We start from the raw sequence: 17,098 nt of genomic DNA on the forward strand, positions 1-17,098 counted from the left end.
ATGTAGTCAATGACGATTACGAAAAGTAGCGGTGACAAGACGCAACCTTGCTTAACTCCTGACATAATGCGGAAGAAACACGTTTGGCCATCTGGTGTCTTTACACAGCACTCGCTATCTTCGTAAAATGCAACAATCAGTGAAACTATCTTTTCAGGGATTCCGTAATGCAGTAGGACCTTCCTCAGACTTTGGTTGTCTACTGAGTCAAATGCCTTCTTAACATCGATGAATATCATATAGATTTTGGAGCGCCATTCTCTGCTTTCTTCGTCAGTAGCCGTAGGGTAAATATCAAGTCTGCGCATGAACGGTTCGGTCTGAATCCATGTTGCTCGTCGCGAAGGTGGCTGTCGAGCTGCAAGCTGATTCTCTGCAGTAAAATGTGCGTCAGCAATTTGCTAGGTATGGAAAGCATGCAGATTCCTCGCCAGTTGCCTGGGAAGGACGCATCGTCTTTCTTAAAGATCCTCACAAGTGGGCTGCGTTTCCAATCCGAAGGTATTTTGGCGGTCATCCAGATTACTGCGAACAACGCTGTCCAGAACTTGAGGCAGGTCATAAAAGTCGCTTTGATCATTTCCGCGGATATCCTGTCTTCGCCAGACGACTTCCCATTTTTCAGCTTCCTTGCTGCTGCTATAATTTCAGTGGATGGCGGCGGATCTGTGCTGATATCTAAGGAAAACAGTGTTGTTGCTGGGATCTCTGGGGGATCCTCTGGGTTAGGTCTATTCATTAGCTTCTCGAAGTGTTTGGCCCAAACTTCGTTTACGTCAGACTGCTGTGTTATCAGGATGGCCGAGGGGTCTGTTACTGGCCCATGTTGAATAGAGGATTTCTTTCCAATAATCTCATTAGTGGTTTTATAGTCGGCTCTTGAATCACCTCTCTCTCCGCAGCCTCTTCTGCCTGCGCTGCTTTTTGCTCCAGCAGGTTTCTCTGGTCTCTTCTGGCACTCTTCTTTACCTCTTTATCTGCGGCTCTGTATTCATCGTTTCTGAGGATCTGTTGGTCGGGGGTTTGTCTTTGGATAAGTGATGCTTTTACTTTTTTCCTTGTCTCTATGAGTTCCCATGTTTGGTCAGATAGCCACTGGTCTTTTGGGCTCTTGCGGTACCCAATGGTGGCTTTTGCGGCATCGTGAAAGCACAACTTTATGCTTTCCCAGTGTTGATTGCTATCAGCATCATCTAGAAAAGACAAGGCTTCAAATCTATTCCGCATCTCTAGTTTAAAGGTTTGGTTGAATTCTCTCAATCTTAGTTTCTCCGAGTCAAAGTCTGGGTTTAAGGGAGCCTTATTTGCTTTTCTATTTCTTTTCAATTTGAGGTGGATTTTTGCTGCCATCAGATTATGATCTGAGCCAACGTCAGCTCCTCTATATCCCCTTATATCAAGTAGGCTTGATCTCCACTTCTTGCTCCAAAGACAATTGTCAATCTGATTTCGTGTGTGGCCATCGGGAGATGTCCAAGAATATTTGTGTACATCCCGAAGAGAAAATAGGGTACCTCCGATTACTAGGTTGTTAAGGAGCGCGAAGTCGATAAGTAGTTCTCGTTTTTCGTTTCGCTGGCCCAGGCCATGCTCGCCGAGAACCTCTGAGGAAAACGATCGGTCGTTCCCTACTTTCGCTTTAAAGTCTCCTAGAAAACATGCTATGCCTTGCCGTGGTATGTCGTTTGCCACGGAGCTGAGAGCTCTGTAAAATTCGTCTTTTGCTTCGTCAGTGGCATCATTGGTGGGTGTGTAGCATACTATTACTGACAGTCTGGCATGCGCGCCGATGAAGCGGGCTGTCAGGATTCTAGGTGACACCGGTGTCCACTGTAGTATAGCTTGGGGAGTCTGTTTTGTCAGCATTAGGGCTACTCCGTATTCACGCTTTTTCTGCGATCCACTGTATATAATGGTCACATCTCCATCCAGTTTATTTGATCCAGATCCTAGCCATCGAATTTCTGACAGAGCCAGAAGGTCAATGTGGTTATCTTCCAGTACTCTTAGCACTTGTTCAGTCTTGGAGTCTTGAGACATTGTGCGGACGTTCCAGAAACCAAATTTGAGGTGTTGTTTCGCATTCATGAATCTTGTCCGTGCTCATGCAGAAGTCGTCATCAAAAGGGGGTTCGAAAATCCGAGGCTGAAACTTGATGTTTCGGTTGCAGTTAAGATTTACCCCAAGGGCAGGCCCTTGAGGTAAATTTTGTGAAGGAAAAGAAAACAGCAATTGATACAGACTTTTGTAATCTTGTAGGTATAACAATCTAGTTATAACCAATACGGTGTTTGGTCATAAAATGGCTCATAAGTTAACATGGTATTCACGTGATGCTAAGACATCAAACCTTATTGATATGCCATAGTAAACCAAAGACTGGCAGGATCAATACAAGATACTAGGGTATATAGTTGTGCTGCTATTGATGTTAAAAGTAAAGATCACCATCTAACAGTGTCAAGGATTAATTTAAAGCTGAAATTGTGGAAGGGTAACTACCTCCCGGGACTTTATTATGTTGGTAGACTCCAGGATGAGAATTTCAGAGAAACTTTCCAGGAACAGTTGAATACTAAACTTAAGAGTTTAAAATTTGATAATGTGGAAGATGGTTGGAATAATTTTTGAAAAATAATTTCTGAAGTTGCTGAAGATGTCTTAGGGAGAAAAGCTAGGACTGCATCTAAGAATATTAGTGAAAAAGCTTCATGTTTAATAGAAATAACTTGCACAAGAATTATCTGAGTGATAGATCATATGAAAATAAAAGGAATGGAAAGTAAGTGGAGAAATCAATTAAATATGAACTAAGGAGGTATTGAAGTAGAGGCCATGGATAAAATTGCAGAGGATCTGGAAGATGCAGCTAGAAAGCATGATAGTAAAATATTGTACTAGGATGTTAATAAATTGAGAGGGAGCAGTCAATCCGGATATGGCCCAGTTAAAAATAGGAACGGGGCCACTATTAGCGATAAGGAAAGAATTAAAGATAGATGGCAGAGCATTTTGAGAATTTTCTAAGCCAAAATAGAGTTGCAGGAAAAGATATAAAAGAAAATGAAAAAGTTTGTGATACCTTGGATGTAAAGGGAGATTTGTTTTTTGAGGAAGAATTAGCGACAGTACTAAAATGATTAAAAAAAATATTGCTCCAGGTGCTGATAGGGTTGTAAATGAGTTTCTTAAATATGGTGGCTTTGGGGTTAGAAATAACTTACTGAAGATTATGAATATGATTTTTCAAAAAGGGGAAGTACCTAACAATTTTAGGAAAACCTTAATTAAGCAACTTTTTAAAAAATGTGATAAAAGTGAGTGTGGTAATTATCGAGGCATTAGTCTGGTCTCTGTAGGTAGCAAATTACTTAGTAATATGATACTTTTTAGACTGAGAGATGCCGTAGACAAACTATTAAGAGAATAACAGTGCGGTCTTAGAAAAGGTAGAGGTTGTGTCGACCAAATTTTCACTCTTAGGTTAATAATGGAGAAGTGTCTGAGCTGTCAAACACCTTTGGTCTTCAGTTTTATAGATTAGGAGCAAGCCTTCGATTCTGTTGATAGAAGAGCTTTGGTAAAAGTTTTATCCTTGTATGGTATACCAGACAAATACAATAAAGTGATTAGTGCTATGTGCGAGAATAACACTGCTGTGGTTAAGGTAGGAAGCAAGGTTTGCAGCTGGTTTTGTATTAAATCAGGAGTTAAGCAGGGTTGTGTTCTATCCCTCTTTACATGGATTATTTTGATGGACTTTGTCTGAAGAAGCACTGGAAAGGCAATTGGAGACCACGGAATCAAATAGGGAGGAAAAAGTCCCCTGGAATTGATTGTGCTGATAATTTAAGCATCCTAGATGAAAGTGTGACCAAAATGAATAAATTTGTAGAGGTTTTGCAAGTTCAGAATGCTAGAATAGGGTTGAAAATTAATGTTAATAAAACTAAGTCACTAAGTCTAGGAATAAGTGAAGATGACGTTGAAAAGGTGACGTTGGGTAATGAAAAGAATGATCAGGTGGGCAGCTTTACTTACCTTGGTATTATTATTAGTAAGGATGGTGGAAGCAGTGAAGATGTTAAAAGTAGAATAGCCAAGGCTCATGGTGTTTTTTAACAGTTAAAAAAAGTATGGAAAAATAGGACGATAAGTCTGCAAACCAAGATTAGAATATTAGAAGCTACAGTGAAGAAAGTGGTCAAATATGGTTCTGAAGCATGGGCGCTCCGAAAAGCGAATGAAGATTTGCTGGATGTTTTCCAGAGAAATTGCTTGAGGATTGTTCTGGGTACCTGGCTGACTGACCGTATTTCAAACAATAAGCTATACAAAAAATGTGGTTCAAATTCAAATTCACTTTATTTTTTTCTTAATATTCTTGTTAACAACAAAAATAACAGCGGAAGTCAAACAATTTAAAAACACTTACAAAATTAAATTATTCAAACTTGATTTATTTACAATTTTTCTGGGTCACCATTGTAGTGTTTTACGAAGTATCGACCAAATGACTTCAGGTAGCGCTCGGATGAGTGGATCGGCGGTCGTTCCAGCTTTGCTGCGTTTTTCGTTATTTCTCTGAGCCTCGTAGAATGTTGAGTTTGGCGCGCCTCAAAATCCGGAAGTAGATCGCGGTATGTTTCAAAGTCGAGGATTTTTCGTCCAAAGTCCATGACCAGTGTGTGCCTTCTCTCTTTGAGGGGCTCCAACTTCAGAACTTTGAGGCTCATCTCATAGTCAACGTAACTACTCCCCAGTATTATTTTGCAGGCCCTTTTCTGCAATCCTTCAATTTTGTCGCTTTGATCTATGGTCAGTGCGCTGTGCCACACTGGGCAGGCATATTCAGTGAGCGGTCTAATGTAACATTTGTAGCATACACCCATGATCTCAGTTTTTATCCCAAAGCGGCGAAGGTAGGCAAAAGATTTTAGAAGGAAGGCGGTCTTCGAGGCGATTGAAGATACGTGGGTGTTCCATTTCAAATCGGCATCCAGGTGGACACCCAGGATCTTCACCGTTTTCTCGCTCTCTAGGGCTATAAAGAAAAAAAGGTTGAGGTGCCTAGGGAACATTGTGTGAATGAAGGATAACAGATTCCCGAAGATTGTTCTTTTCGGCCAACTGTCTAGGGCTAAACGGAAAGCAGGTCGTCCTCGACTGGTGTGGGAGGACGTCATGAAGAAACATTGAAAGGAAATGGGAACTTCGTTGGAGGATGAAAGAAGAGAGGCTTTGAATAGATTGGGATGGAGGAGGAACGTGCGTAGCTCTGTTGGCCTCAGGTGGCTTGGTGCTGTGGTGAGTTGTTTGTAGTAGAAGTAAGTTTTAACGTTCAATTGGCGATTTCAATTAACTCTGTTGCGTTCAATAGCGTTTATTAAAACTACAAATAAGAAGTTTGTAATAAAGCAAACCTTTGGTCCGTGGCTTTGAATAGTTTCAACCCAACCCAGAAAGAAGAGATGCAAATGATCTAAATTCAGGACGTACGCCTCGATTTTCTACAGTTGATTGGAGCGAGGCGTAGCATTACAAAAGAGCAAACTAAAACAATAGATGGCGTTTTTTAATCGTAACAAATTCAATATTAATTTGCATGGGTTTACAGATTATTTAATGATAAAGAGGTTGGGTTTATTAGTTTTGTAATGTGGTGAATTTCAGTTTCAAACTATAATTGATTTGTTTTTTAATTCAAATAACTTTGAGATAGCCTAGCCAATAAAATAGTCCTTTAAAATGAAATTTCATCTTGAGTCCAACTATTTTGTATTGCTTTGGTAAAACTTTGAAGCAGTAGCGTATGAAGAAAATAGTAATATATAGAGAATTCTGTGGACATTCCCCCAGTACTGAGTTTGGTCAATATATACCAAATCATATTATTGAGTTAGGACTAAAGTGAATACACCATTTGATGCCTTTTTTATGCTGATTACAAATATAATAAGCATTTCACTTGGAAATGAATTTCAGCCCCCCCTCTATATGCCAATTCAGGGTTAGGTTAGGTATAGCCTTTATCGGGGGGGGCTGAAATTCATTTCCTATAGAAATGCTTATTATATTTGTAATCAGCATAAAAAAGGCATCAAATGGTGTATTCACTTTATTTGAAACTCAATAATATGATTTGGTATATATTGACCCTGAGTTTTGGTCAGGGTAAAATTATAGACAAGCTGCTTTTTACTATCTTGTAAAGGGGTTAGGAAAATGAAACTCAGTAATGAATTCAGGGCCAAAAATATGCTTTAGGAAGGGTATTGTCAAGCTACTATGTTAACCCTCTTCAGACTTCAAAGTCTTAGAAATTGGGGAACAAGCATGAAGAAGGACCTGTAGCAAAGGAAACATGGTAGTATTAAGAATAACACATATTCCATGCAGTTCTTTATACTTTATCCCAACCCTCTTAATGAGCAGATGTATAGCCAAAATTATACATTTCCAACACATTTTGTCCAATACATTCTATTTCTCTTTAACACAACAATATCATCACTTAACTTTCCACATGGGGACAGAATAAAGTCCTTATGGGCATCTGGCATTTCAATGGACTTTGGAGGGTTTTTCAAAACAACCAAGTAGGGTAATGCAGTGGAAGGCTGCCTCAAAATAAGATTTGCTGCCTGCAAAATTGGAGCCTGTTTTTGTCTGTTCTGTAATGCTATCTGACTTTCCACACATCTGGTTTACTTTAGTTGTTACACAAGTGCCAACTGAATTGGCACACTGGGTACTTCCTCAGGCTCAACTGCATTGGCTGCCTTTCTTAAATTGTGTAGATTTTCAGAATCCTTGTTAGCTGTTCTCATTCTACCCAGTGTGCCAACTGAATTGGCACACTGGGTACTTCCTCAGGCTCAACTGCATTGGCTGCCTTTCTTAAATCCTGTAGATTTTCAGAATCCTTGTTAGCTGTTCTTATTCTACCCAGTGTGTGAACTGAATTGGCACACTGGGTACTTCCTCAGGCTCAACTGCATTGGCTGCCTTTCTTAAATCAACTGCATATAGACTGCCTTTCTTAAATCCTGTTGATTTTCAGAATCCTTGTTAGCTGTTTTCATTCTATCATTGTATCCAAATTTCTCAAAGAAAGTGCACATTTTCTTTGCTTCAATGATAGATTCACACCTGAAAAACTCTACTGCTCTATTCATTTATACCTCTGCTAATGATTAGGAAATATAGTTCAGTAGTGGGTTCCAGACAAGTTCAGCCACATTCATACATTTAACCACTAAATAAGTTTAAGTCCAAGCTGAATTTCATTAGCACCAATCTCTATTCAATTATTGCATAAATATTAACCTACGATTTACTGTCCCAAGGGAATTTGAAATAGCCAGCAAAACAGTAATTTACTTATGAAAATAAAGCCAAAATGAGAGTCCACAGGGAAATTTCACAGGTTGAGCCGGTGACTTCACCGTCTTGCAAGTGGAGCATAGATGGGTCAGCGTTTCTCTTCTGAAAGTAAAAGTTTATTAAATTATTAAGAAGATTATTATTTCTGTGAAATATTCATTTACATTATAATTTCAAAGGGTTTGCTCACTGTTGCATTGTTCTGAGGAGAAGGAATCCGTGCTTTGGCTAGATGATAAAATGGGCTAAAAACGGTCTTGCTTGAGATAATTTAAAGATAGTAATAATAAGGAAATTAAAACATTAGTATTTTTTAGGGGAGGGGGGTGGTGGTGATTCAAGGCCTCATTCGGTACATTTTTGCATCTCGTCCAGAATTGAGTGCATTATTAGCAATGCTATTTTCAAAATTAGCTAGTGAAAATATTAAACAATGTAGGCGACTTATGAAAACTAATATTTTTAGGAGGATGGGGAATGATTCAAGGGTTCATTGGGTACATTCTTATGCCCTTCTTTTTTCAAAATTAGATAGTGAAAATAATAAACTATGTAGGCGACTTATTAGAACATTAATATTTTCAGGGGGTGGGGGTGATTCAAGAGCTCATTGGGTACATTCTTCTGTCCTTCTTTTTCAAAATTAGCTAGTGGGAGTTTACGATCTATAGATTATTCAGTTTTATTTTATTGCTCTTTTTGGTTTAATTGAGTTCTTTACATTTCTTTGAAAACAGGGATTTTGTCTTAGGACGCAAACCTTCTATAGTTTTAGAAGCTAACCATATTTTTACTTTGTTTTAATATTCAGTAAACTGCAAATTTATGCTTTGTCTTGGAAAGGCAAAGGTCTTTTGAGCACTACTAATGTTAATTTCTGCTTGTTTTGAGTTTGACTTGGTTATCTATTGTATTTTCTGTTCATTTTGGGTTCAATTTATTTATCAATGCTGATTTGGTGATGTTTTATGATCTATAAATTATTCGGTTGTATTTTATTGCTCTTTTTTTATGGTTTAGTAAAGTTAAAATTTCTTTAAAAACAGGGATTTTGTCTTAGGACACTAACCTTCTATAGTTTTAGAGGATAACCATATTTTTACTTTGTTTTAATATTCAGTAAACTGCAAATTTATGCTTTACCTTGGAAAGGCATAGAGCTTTTGAGCACTACTATTGTTAATTTCTGCTTGTTTTGAGTTTGACTTGGTTATCTATTGTATTTTCTGTTCATTTTGGGTTCAATCTATTTATCAATGCGGATTTTCGGAATTTTTATGATCTATAGATTATCCGATTTTATTTTATTGCTCTTTTTGGTTTAATGGAGTCCTTTACATTTCTTTGAAAACTAGTATTTTTTCTTTGGACGTAAACCTTGTATAGTTTTAGAAGCATTCCGTATTTTTACTTTGTTTTAATATTCAGTAACTGAATATATATATATATATATATATATATATATATATATATATATATATATATATATATATATATATATATATATATATATATATATATATATATATATATATATATGTATATATATATATACATATATATATATATATATACATTACGGCATAGTTGAAAGCTCCATGAAAATTAAACAATTTTTTTTAATATCGTGTGTTTTCTTAAGAAAATACCCAATATTTAACAAACTAGCCAAACTCTAAATCAAACATGAATTTCATTATTGAGATAGTATTAAACAAAAAAGTCTTACAATGTTTGAGTTACTCATTGATATTCTTTGATTAACGAATCTTTAGTTCAATACAGACTGCTCTATTAAACATTCAGTAACTGTTGTTTTAATATTCAGTAACTGCAAATTTATGCTTCACCTTGGAAAGGCATAGAGAGTTTCTGTCATACTATTAAATATATCATTAGAACTAAGTTTACAAAAAATTTGCACTTGAACATTTATTGGACTATATTTCTACTCATCGTCGATTTACTGTAGCAGCTCTTTACTTTTAGTAGAAAATATTCTTTGTGAAAACGAAAAAGTTTCTGCCATACTATCAAATATAACATTAGAACTAAGTTTACTGAAAATTTGCGCTTAAATAATAATAATAAAATTAAGAGTTTTTAAAATCGACTGACATGGAGCATAAACTAGCTAATGATGTGATTCCTTTACAAAACCAGAGACAAATTTCAGCATAATGAGGGTGTTTTTTTTTTCAAATCAGGGCTAAATATAGCCACAATTCCAAAATGGAAGTCTTTCATTACATTTAAAGATTTTCTAAGTTTAGTAAAATTATACCAACAAATTTATCTACACAGGTCACTCCTTACTTACAGTTCACTATATATATATATATATATATATATATATATATATATATATATATATATATATATATATATATATATATATATATATATATATATATATATATATATATATATATATATATATATATATATATATATATATATATATATATATATATATATATATATATATATATATATATATATATATATATATATATATATATATATATATATATATATATATATATATATATATATATATATATATATATATATATATATATATATATATATATATATATATATATATATATATATATATATATATATATATATATATATATATATATATATATATATATATATATATATATATATATATATATATATATATATATATATATATATATATATATATATATATATATATATATATATATATATATATACATTACGGCATAGTTGAAAGCTCCATGAAAATTAAACAATTTTTTTAATATCGTGTGTTTTCTTAAGAAAATACCCAATATTTAACAAACTAGCCGAACTCTAAATCAAACATGAATTTCATTTTTGAGATAGTATTAAACAAAAAGGTATTACAATGATTGAGTTATTCATTGCTATTCTATGATTAACGAGTATTTAGTCCAATACATACTAATCTATCAAGCAATTATCGTAAACTTATACCGCAAATAGAAGTAACGGTTCAACAACCTGATTAACCTACGTCATTAAATGAATTGAAAAACAAGCAAATGTCTTCCATCACTTTCATACAGAACTTTTCAGGAGTCGTTCTTAAAGAATTGGGACAGAATTTGAACTTTAGTATAAAGAGTTAGGTGTTGATGAGGGGACAATAGATATAGATGACAGTGCACAATTGAAACATCAAATACAAAATGCCACATTTTTGCACGGAAATACCAAACCATAGGTTAGGTTAGGTTAGCTTACATTTTCGCATAGAGGGTTCATTCTAAACATTGTATTTTTTTACCAGAAGAAGGATTATACCTGATTAGAGCTTTCTTATTAATCTGTCCCAATTCTTTAAGAACGACTCCTGCAACACAAGTGTCGTTACAGAATCGATCCAGTGGTCCTAGAATATCATAAGAGGGTTCATTCGAAACATTGTATTTTTTGCCAGAAGAAGGATTATGCCTGATTAGAGCTTTTTTATCAATCATCTTAGCAGTCCTTTATATTATGACTTCGGAGCTTCTGGATGTCTTTGGCAATTTAACGTTGAAGATCTCTTAGTAAATGCGAAATATGAAAGACAATTGAAAATAAAAAGAGCTAAAATTGTATTTAAGAAGGGAGTACATGTAAGCTAGCCTAACCTAACCTATGGTTTTGGTATTTCCATGCAAAAATGTGGAATTTCTTATTTGATATTTCAATTTTGCACTGTCATGTATACCTATTGTCCCCTCCTCAAAACCTAGCTCTTTAAGCTAAAGTTCGAAATCTGTCCCAATTCTTTAACAACGACTCCTGAAACACAAGGGCCGATATAAAAGCAACCTAATGGTCCTAGAATATCGTAAGAGGGTTCATTCAAAACATTGTATTTTTTTGCAAGAAGAAGGATTATGCCTGATTAGAGCTTTTTTATTAATCTGTCCCAATTCTTTAAGAACGACTCCTGAAACACAAGTGTCGTTATAGAATCGACCCAGTGGTCCTAGAATATCATAAGAGGGTTCATTCAAAACATTGTATTTTTTTACAGAAGAAGGATTATGCCTGATTAGAGTCTTTTTTATTAATCATCTTAACACTCTTTATATTATGACTTCCGGGGGTTCTGGGTGTCTTTGGCAATTTAACGGTTAAGATCTCTTAGTAAATGAGAAATCTGAAGACAATTCAAAATAAAAAGAGTTAAGATTGTATTTAAGAAGGGAGAATTTATGGTTCTTAAGAACAGATTTTGGTAATTGACTAATTCAAAAGCAAATCTTTAAAGTGAAAAGAGCTGAATTTTAATTTACATAGGGGATATACAAGGTCCTTAAGAAGTTCTGATCACTTTGGTTAATCTAGTGAAGAACAGATTTGGGTAACTGATTTGGGTTCTTGGTGATTGATTAAATAATAAAATAAAAGACAGTTTTTTTTAAATTTAATTTCTGTCCGTTTTTAGATAATGCCGGGAAATCTGGCTCCGTCTCCTCGGAACAAATCCTGAAAAAAATCGGTAAAATTTCCCCCTGAAAATTTCACCCCTGTAAACCTCCTTCCTCATGTAAAATTAATCCCCGTACAAAATCCTTCCATTCTATCAAAAATGCAAAATTCCACATTTTTGCTGATATGAGCTTGAAACCTCTACAGTAGGGTTCTTTGATACGTCTAATCCAATGATATGATTTTCATTAAAATTCTATGACCTCAATGGTGTCTTTCTCCCTTTTTTCAAAAATCAGAGAAATTTTCTCCGGCTTGTAGCTTTGGATGGATAAAACTAAGCTGCGCTGGGAATTAAAAGATAATATTTTATCTGATTAATATAACGGTTTCATCCTGAAAAGTTTTGTATGAAAGTGATGGAAGACATTTGCTTTGTTTTCAATTTATTTAATAACGCAGGTTAATCTAAGTTGTTAACCGCAGGTTAACCGTTACTTACATTTGCGATATAATTCTATGATTGTTGTTTATTAAAGCAGTCGGTATTGAACTAAAGATTCGTTAATCAAAGAATATCAATGAGTAGCTCAAACATTGTAAGACTTTTTTGTTTAATACTATCTCAATAATGAAATTCATGTTTGATTTAGAGTTCCACTAGTTTGTTAAATATGGGGCATTTTCTTAATAGAACACACAAAATTAAAAAAATTATTAAATTTTCGTGGAGCTTTCAACTATGCCGTAATATATATATATATATATATATATATATATATATATATATATATATATATATATATATATATATATATATATATATATATATATATATATATATATATATATATATATATATATATATATATATATATATATATATATATATATATATATATATATATATATATATATATATATGAAATTAAATTTTTAAAAGAAACTGTATTTTATTTTATTATTTAATCAATTACCAAGAACCCAAATCAGTGGGAGTTTGAACCCCCTCCAAAATGTTTGTCCGACTCGTAAAAACGTAATAAAAATGAATAAAAACTAATTTTTGATGCGTTTTTTAAAGTGTTTTTTGCACCTACTAGGTAAGTGAAAACTTACCTAGGTAGTATTATTAGTAAACACGGTGGGTGCAATGAAGTATATTAAGAAGAAGAAGAAAATCCGAACATGGAAAGCTGGCTAAAGTTTTTTCTTCATTAAATTTTTTTTTACCTAGTAAAGAGCAAACCACAGCCCATAGTAATCAAAAGTTGAAAAACGTGTTTTCAAAAAAATTGTCAAGTGAGAAAAAATCGCCATTAGATGCTGATATAATATGGTATAATAACAGACTAGAACCAACAGCCGGGTGAGAAATATAGTTGAAGTAAAATACAGTTACTAATGATGTTCTAATAAACCTTATTTTTTAAAATAAAAAATAAGCTTTTGCGAATATTGTAATTAAATTTTGGAGCCAAGGATTATAATGAAGCCCACCGGCTATCATCATGATAGGTTAGATATTGTTGTATAAATTAAATAAAATCAATAAGTTCTTGCATCTTAATCTTTGAGTATTGAGAATATTAGAAAAGTTATAGAATTCTAAATGAAATCTCGAAGAAACACTTTATGCCCTCCTCCTCCGTGTGCGTAACCTTAAAAATGAATAAAAATTCAACTTTATTAGAAAAATAAGTAAAAATAACCTTAAAAACATGCAAAAATGACTGAACTTCTGCTCTTTTGGAAATAGCTCCAAGATACCTGACTCCACCTCCAAAAATCTGAAACTGAGACATTTCGGAGAAGAACTAAATATTTAAGATGAAATTTCTGCTTGAAAACTCTCTCAGGGGAGGCTAAATGATGAATGAGGCACTGATTCTCCTAGATCCCTCTCCCTCATGATTTTAATAATAGTTCTTTTTGGGATTTGTCTTTGAAAAATATCAATTTTTGTTATTTTCAGTGAAAAAAATAGTTCCTTCTAGATTCATAGTAACTCATTCCCTCCCCCCTATTTTCCAAGTGGTGGTGGCGCACTGACGGCTTTGTGACACTTTTGTGGTGGTCAATCGGAGCTCTCGTTGTGGGTGTTCGGTTGATGTGCCGTCATTTTCATTAATGTCACTTAATTTTCAGGGTTGTCTCCCCCCTTTTTTCAGAACTTGGACATTAAATCACGTACAGGCTTTTACCAAGGACATTAAATCTCGTAGAGGCTTATACCAAGGACGTTAAAACTCATACAGGTTTTTACCAAGAACATTAAATCTCATAAAGGTTTTCACCAAGGACACTAAACCTCATAAAGGCTTTTACCGAGAACATTAAATCTCGTCCCGTATGTAAATAATCCATATCCACCTAATGGTTGAATTTTAGACATGAAAATTATGGATATAATGAAAAATATTAAGTAATCCTATTTATTACATTTATAGGAAACCCCTGAGTATATACAAGAAGGCCAAACCAATCCGGTGAGCTTTTTTGATCGTAGCACTCATGATGGAGATAATTTATGGGCCGAGTTTCTTCTTTGTGATGCTAGCGCCGATTCTACAGATTGTATTATGGAAGTTCATTACACTGAGGATGGGCTGTCATATACTTCAGCTGATTTGGTGAGGAGGGGGCCTTCGGGTGGACTCTGTGTCGAAGATGACGATCGGTTATATGATGACAAGCCCCCTCTGACTAATATAGTGATAATAGAAGATGATGATATTCAAGTAATTGAACCTGACATTATATATTTAAAGACTGTTATAAATATTGATCTGTTAAATGAATAAAGATTAGAATAATGATTTTATTTAAATAGCATGGTTGAAAAAAGGAAATGTTGATTTCATAAGAAAAAAAAACATTACACAGCTAACTTCTATGAATTTTTTTTTAAATCTTTGATAGAAAACTTGGCTGTGGACTGATAACACTCTAAGAGGGTGATCTAATCAATTCGAACTATTCATGTACAGAAGTGTCTGCTGCTGTCCCTACTCTAGGCATATCGAGTATGAAAAAATTAATATAGTAGAAACAAATTTATTTTAAGATTATGGTATAAAACTTATCAAGCATATCGAAAATGAGATTTATCATAAAATGGTATATGAGAGTTCTTCCTGGTCGATTTTTGATTTTTAATATACATTCAATAGAATAACCTCTTATGTTGTCTCTTTAATGGCCACTTTTTCTCGACTCTTAGATCATATTCATCACAATATTTTGTGCTGTATCTTACACTATGTACATCTTTCTTTGATACGCCATTATTGTCTCTTATAGTATATTTTGAGCTACCTCTAAAGAGATATTCCTCTTTTCTCTGTCTCTTCTTTCGATCTTACTTTTCTGTCGTATCAAACCTTGTTTTATACAAGCTTGCTTGCAATCTGTATAAATTTCTCTCCATATCATGTATGATTTTTCTGCTCATTTCCTCCATATTTTTCTCGTTATCCCTGCGTCTACACTGTGTAAGCATGCAGTAGGTTCATGAGAATGCTCAAAATCATGATAATGTCCTTTACATATAGAACAGTCGAAATAAAAGGATATTTCTAACTCAATTTGTTCATTCATGTTATTGCTCTGCGAACTCTAGACTTAGTTTTGTGATGTAAGAGAAATCTTACGTAAGTCCATTGACCTTAGAAATAGGTGTCATTGATCCTGTCCTGTTAGACACTCTTATCCAGCAAAGATGTAAACTTCTGTTCGGAGTAATAGGCTTAGAAACATCAAACAAGTTGACCAACAAACAGAACAGAACCATGAAACAACATCAAACCATATAACCATCAAACAGGTCTAGAAAGAGGTACTTTTAAAGTACTAAATACTACCTAAAGAGCGATAAGTTGAGGAGGGGATGTTCCTTTTAAGTTTTAATGTCGCTCCATACTTTGAGTTAAGAAAAACTTATTTTTTTTATTTCTGAACGTTTTTGAATTAGTGCAGGTTTTGAATTTGGCTCACTGTACATGAGTAACTAAAACGAAATTTGCATATTAATTTTAATTTTTTAAGTAATAATAACGTAAGTTTGATTTTTGTTCCAGTCATTTAAGAATGACTCCTGAATCACACAGGCTGTTTAATAGAATAATAACCTCTTTTAAAAGTTAAAAAAAAATTAGCGTAAGAGCGAGCTATTGAGGAGAGGCAACCCCCCTTATATACGTAAAATTTTCTGTTTATTTTAGGTTTTAATTCTGCTACTTACTTTCAGTTGAAAAAATTTGCTTTTTTATTTAATTTCTGATTGTTTTTTAAATAATGCTGGGAGATCCCGCTTTTCATGGAAATTCTCTTCCCCCATGAAAAATCCCTCCATGAAAAGATCCTTCCACGTAAATCCCTCCCTCCAACCCCCCACCACAAAAAATCCCCCATGAAAACGTCTTTATACTTCCCAATAAACAATACTATATGAAAATAATGGGCAAAGTTCATAACTTGCAGCCCTTCCCCTGTGGAATTTGGGGGATTAAGTCATCCTCAAAGACATAGTTATTAGAATTTTTTACTATACTGAAGAAGATGACTATCTGAAAATTTTGATCCGGGGATATTGCGAAAAAAATAAGCGTGGGAGGGGACCTAGTTGCCTTCCAATTTTTTGGCCACTTAAAAAGAGCATAAGAACTTTTAATTTCAGTTTGAATGAGCCCTCTCATGACATTCTAGGACTACTGGGTCGATACAGTCACTCCTGGGAAAAAAACAAATAAACACTCATCCGTGATCTTTCTTCCGGCAGAAAATGCAAAATTCCACATTTTTGCAGGTAGGAGTTTAAAACACTACAGTAGGGTTGTCTCATACGCTGAATCTGATGGTGTGATTTTCATTAAGATCCTAAGACTTTTAGGGGGTGTTTCTCCCCTTTTATTGAAATTAAGCCAAGTTTTCTCGGGCTCTTAAGTTTTGATGGGTAAGACTAAACCTAATGAAGCTTGTATGTTTAAAATCAGCATTAAAATACAATTCTTTTGATCTATCTATGGTATCAAAGTTCCGTTTTTTAGAGTTTCGGTTACTAGTGAGCCGGGGATCTCCTTACTTACAGTTCGTTACCACGAACTGTTCCACACTTTAAACCTCACACGTGGCGGGATCAACAGTTGGATCACACATTTTATAGTCGCATAGCTGAGCAGTAGCCTACTGTAGTAAATTGTACCACTTCAGAGGGAAATAAAATACTGCCAAAGTCAGCAACCGGGATGGAGGGTATTCTGGGAACAT

At 34.2% G+C, this 17,098-nt stretch overlaps 2 protein-coding genes across 3 annotated transcripts in view; one reads left to right on the top strand and one right to left on the bottom strand.

The window, feature by feature from the left end:
* Positions 1 to 813: 813 nt before the first annotated feature.
* Positions 814 to 2,040, bottom strand: LOC148942325 (protein CFDP2-like). Its single transcript, XM_089103296.1, has one exon. The coding sequence runs from the start codon at positions 2,038 to 2,040 to the stop codon at positions 814 to 816; it is 1,227 nt and encodes a 408-aa protein (XP_088959422.1).
* A 12,513-nt stretch (positions 2,041 to 14,553) lies between these two features.
* Positions 14,554 to 17,098, top strand: part of LOC148942326 (DNA excision repair protein ERCC-6-like) — a 161,531-nt gene continuing 158,986 nt past the window's right edge. The window contains exon 1 of one of the 2 annotated variants that reach the window (XM_089103766.1): positions 14,554 to 14,571. The gene's annotated coding sequence lies outside the window, so the exon portion shown is untranslated. Of the gene's footprint in view, positions 14,572 to 16,525; positions 16,638 to 17,098 lie in introns of those variants that run through there. The other variant, XM_089103765.1, reaches the window with a different exon arrangement.

The sequence above is a fragment of the Artemia sp. Qi Xiang Cuo genome, chromosome 17 (assembly GCF_049724085.1).
Source record: "Artemia sp. Qi Xiang Cuo chromosome 17, ASM4972408v1, whole genome shotgun sequence".
NCBI lineage: Eukaryota > Metazoa > Arthropoda > Branchiopoda > Anostraca > Artemiidae > Artemia > Artemia sp. Qi Xiang Cuo.

What these genes read in the sequence shown, in the direction of transcription:
- LOC148942325 (XM_089103296.1), bottom strand. Translation starts at nt 2,040, where the DNA reads ATGTCTCAAGACTCCAAGACTGAACAAGTGCTAAGAGTACTGGAAGAT.